Source organism: Lemur catta, chromosome 19 (assembly GCF_020740605.2).
Source record: "Lemur catta isolate mLemCat1 chromosome 19, mLemCat1.pri, whole genome shotgun sequence".
Classification (NCBI taxonomy): domain Eukaryota; kingdom Metazoa; phylum Chordata; class Mammalia; order Primates; family Lemuridae; genus Lemur; species Lemur catta.
Window position 1 is genome coordinate 21,748,972 of NC_059146.1, and position 4,247 is coordinate 21,753,218.

A 4,247-nucleotide genomic window follows, 5' to 3' on the forward strand; every position below is an offset into this window, starting at 1 on the left:
AAATAAATAAATAAATAAATAAATGCACATCCGAACTGTAGCAGTCTCCTTTCTGCTGTAAGAGTCCCTAAAGACAGCTCATGGGTGCAGAAGTGGAGTAGGGTCTCAGCAGCTCAGACCTGTCATGTCCTCAGAGGCAGAACCTGAGGCCCCAAGAGCAGCAGCTTGAAAAGGTCACACAGCCAGAGGACCACAGCTGGGTTTGAACTTCCTTACCACTAAATTTCCACCCCTTGTTACCTATCCCCTCGTCTGAGGTCCCTTCACCCGTGGTCCCCTCCCCCCCTCCTCCCATATCACATGTGACTGGGAGTCGGTTGAGCCGTGTCCTCTAAAAAGATGTGTCCAATTCCTAACCCATGGTACCTATGAATGTGATGCTATTTAGAAATAGGGTCTCTGCAGATGTAATTAAGGATCTTGAAAGGGAGCCATCCTGACTTGGAGTGGGCTCCAAACCGCAACAGGTGCCGAGAGGAGCAGAGGGCAGAGACGTGGGGGAGAACCAGGCAGATGGAGGTGAAGACGAGTGACGCAGCTACGACCAAGGAACGCCACGGCTGCCGCGACCACCAGAAGCCGTGGGTGGGCAAGGATCCCCCCGGAGCCCGAGCAGGGAGCGTGGCCCTGAACACACCTCGACTTTGGGCTGCCCGAACTATATGAGAGTAAGTTCATCTTAGCTCACGGGACCTGGTTTGTGGTACTTTGTGACAGTAGCCCTGAGAAACCTCTCCAGTGACCAGTCTTGTCTTGGTCTCAGTTCTGTACAATCCTCACCTGAAACAGGGGCCCTGGGGAGGACCTGATCCGGCACCAGGCCTAGTTCCCAGGGAGGTACCGAGAAACGCTTGCCGTTATTAACCGTGGTCATGACAACAAGGAAGATCCTTCCCTGACCCCTCTCCCAAAATAATGGCAACATAGGCATTTCCACATCCCCTTTACTCAGGCAACGAAAAACAGACTGACAGCAGTGGGGAGGGGGCTGGCCGACCACGGGGCCGACGGGGAACACAGAAGCAGGCAGGAGCTGGGGAGGGCCCAGGGTGGGCCTGGCTGTGGAGCCTGGAATCTGGGGGATTCCAGAACTGAGGGAGCGTGGCCAGAACCTGGCAGCAGACTTTGAATTCCACAAACGGTCCCCAAATGTCTTGAGATGGCCCAGCGCCTGCACACAGAGGTCAGGAAGCTTCTCAGCTGAGGGCACTACTCAGGCAGGGTCAGCGTGGGAGTCCTGCAGGAGGGGAGGGCGTGGACGCCAGGCTGGCTGGCTCCCGGGTCAGTCGGTCTTGGGCCCCTGGCTTCCAAGGGCTGACAGCGTGATGAGGAGTTGGGCGGCATAGTAGGTGCTCATGGTCACCAGGTGGCCGTGGGGCAGGGGCTGGGCAAAGTTATCCCAGGACAGCACAGCGTCAGAGACAGCGAAGAGCAGGGCACCCCAGCCGGCACTCCCGCCCCGGGCCAGGCCCCGCCACAGCGTGACGCTCAGGACCAGCTCGTAGGCTGCCACGGGCAGGACCATGCCAGGCTTGAGGTGTGGCTGCAGGAGGCTGTGGCACAGGACAGCGGCCAGGAAGACGAGCAGCAGCAGGCCTGGCCGCAGAGGAGAGAAGCCAAAGGCCCAGGAGTAGTGGACATGGGCCATGGCGAAGGCAGTCATGCCTGGTGGTAGAGAGGGGACAGCGAGGGCTTTGCTGCTTCTCCGGCTGTCTCAGCCACCACTCAGGACCTGAGGGAGGGACTATCCCCAAGCACCAGCCCCCGCCCTGGCAGAGCCTCCCAGAGCTGCCCTCAGCTTCCCAAGTGGCTTAGAGCAGCAGGTGTGACCTCTGAATGCAGTGTCTGTCCTTGCTCTGTGCAGGACCCCCACATCCTGTCCTTACTTGGCCTCCACAGCCCCATGCCCTCCGCCTGCTGGCCACTCTGCTCCGGCCACCCTGGCCTGTTGGACACGCCACCTGGTACACCCTACCCCGGGACCTCTACGCCTGCCACAAACGCCCTTCCCCAACGTGCACACGCACCTCCTTCCAGACTGCCCGAACCTTACTTGCTCAGCGAGGCCTTCCTTGCCCACCCTACTTACCACACCCTCCTCTTAATCTCCACACCACCCTCCACCTTCTGACCTAATGCCACTGACCCCACCCCCTCGCTGGACTGTGAGCTGCCTCAGTCCCCGCTGTGTCCCCAGGGCCCTGAGCTCCAGCAGAAGCTTCCCTGCACCCCAGGCTCCTCCATGTGGACAGCTGGGATGCTTCACAACAGGGTCCCCGCTTACCAGGGAGGAAGGCCCCGGGCCAGATTAGGCAGGCGTCCCCCATGGCTGAGCACACAAGGGCTGCCTGGAGGAGCCGGGTGTAGTCCCCCCCCGGGGGCACAGCCCACAGGAACACGGCCAGGCAGAGGTTGGGCAGGCACTTGACCAGGGTGCTGACCCAGGACGGCTGGTCCTCGGGAATCCAGAGTAGGAAGTAGATGGAGCAGGTGAGGAAGAAGGGGCTCAGCCACCTGCAGATGTTCGGGGGCTTTGGGGGGAAGGGGGGGGTGCTGCTGAGTCACTGAGCTCAGTCCCCCCCAGTTTTTGAGGGTCAGGCCCCGCCAGACTGCAACTCAAATCTCCTGGCTTCTGTCCCACCCCCACCCAGGACCCAAGCTGCCCAGGCTGGGCCTATCCAGGGACCAGGCTCTTCCGTCTCCTCAGCGACCCAGTCACCCAGCCTTCTGGGGGCGCCAACCAACTCTCCAAAGACAGAAGCCCCAGGCTGCCCGGGTGCCCAGGCCCCAGCCGCCCCCCACCCGCTGAAGCTCTCACTTGGACTAAGCAGTGAATCCTCAGGGGCAGCCCCTCCTTGCCAGCGTCCATGTTGGCCTGTGACAGCCCCAGAGCGGCCTGTGTCTGGGAGCTGCTGGCTTCCGGGGGCGGAGGGGAGGGTTTGTGGTTACATGGTAAACCGTTAACCCGAGGAGCGTGCTGCGGACTCCTTGACTGGTAACAGGGCCCAGGGAGATGTCCCGCCCACCCAGGGATGGCCTCGCCTGGCACCCAGCTGATAAGGCACCTGTCACGACCCAGGGGTCGCTGTGTCCCAGCACACTGGGATGTGGCTTCCTCCTGTCTGCCTGGGGGATGAGGCCCACAAATGCCCTCCCACTGTCCTGTGCCCAATCAGAAGGGACAGGGTGCAGAATTCCAATGGCTGCCCCTTCTGGGGAGGCCGGGGAGGGAGCTGGCCAGCAGGACCACGCTGGAGGGATGGGAAGGGGGTCTCCCTCCCTGCTTCAGCCTTCCCTCGAGCCCCTCAAGAAGCCCTCTGGGCTGTCAGTGACTTCCACCACAAACACTGACTCAGTGGACAAGGACGGACGTGTGAGTGCTGAGAAAGAGCTGTAGCTGTTCCTGCCAGCTGAGCCCCACGCAACCTGCAGTGGCTCCCAAACCAACTGTGACCCACGGTGATGTCTGTCATTGTGCCCCAGGGTAACCAAGACAAAGGTTTCCCAGAACACTACTTACCTGCAACACTCACCTGCACTGCACACCTGGGCTTTACTTCGACCCTCCTGCCTAAAGATGCAGTCCTACTGGGTGTAGGTGCCCAGCCTCACCCTCAGGCCTGGCTGCTGGGGCAGGAAGTGGGCCGCTGGGTGCCCACGTCACCCACGAGGCAGCTCCCTGCTTCCCACTGGGGGACTGGCTCAGGGAGCTGCAAAGCCATCCTCCCCCAGCGGTCCTGCCAGCAGGTGAGAGGCAGGCCTGGCAGGCACCCTCTGCAGCCAGCACCTGGCCCAGCCTGGGGCCTCTGCTGCCACAAGACTTCCTCTGGCAGGACATGGCACCCAGTGACCTCCTGGACAGTCCTCAGCCTACAGAGGGGACAGACTGGCTAGGAGGACCCCTCCAACCTGGACGTGTAGCCCAGGCACACCTGGGGCTTGAACAGGGGCTAGAGGTGCCTGGAGTGACAGCTCACCTGGACCAGGTCCCTTCCTCCAGAAGTCCCTGCCTGGTTTGAACACAAGTTACACCCTCCCTCTTTCACCTCCCCAAGGCCAGGCCTGGGGCAGCCATCAAGATTTAGGAGCAGAGTCCTACAGAGGGGCCAGTGAAGGTCACCAGCCGCAGAGAGGGAGCTGCTCTCCCCAGGTGACCTGCGGCAGGCATGGGAGGCCCTGGGGCTGGGGCACAGGGACAGCACAGGCTCACCCCAACCTATCCCAGAACTCAAGGTCTGACCAGCAGG

The 4,247-nt window shown here is 61.6% G+C and overlaps 1 protein-coding gene across 1 annotated transcript; it reads right to left on the reverse strand.

Moving 5' to 3' along the window:
- Nucleotides 1-926: 926 nt before the first annotated feature.
- TMEM86B (transmembrane protein 86B) lies at nt 927-4,152 on the reverse strand. The gene is made up of 3 exons (XM_045532782.1): nt 2,819-4,152; nt 2,285-2,531; nt 927-1,665 (listed from the first exon to the last, which is right to left on the reverse strand). Exons 1-3 carry the CDS (start codon nt 2,867-2,869, stop codon nt 1,283-1,285), a joined length of 681 nt encoding a protein of 226 aa, XP_045388738.1. The 5' UTR covers nt 2,870-4,152; the 3' UTR covers nt 927-1,282.
- Nucleotides 4,153-4,247: the final 95 nt, after the last annotated feature.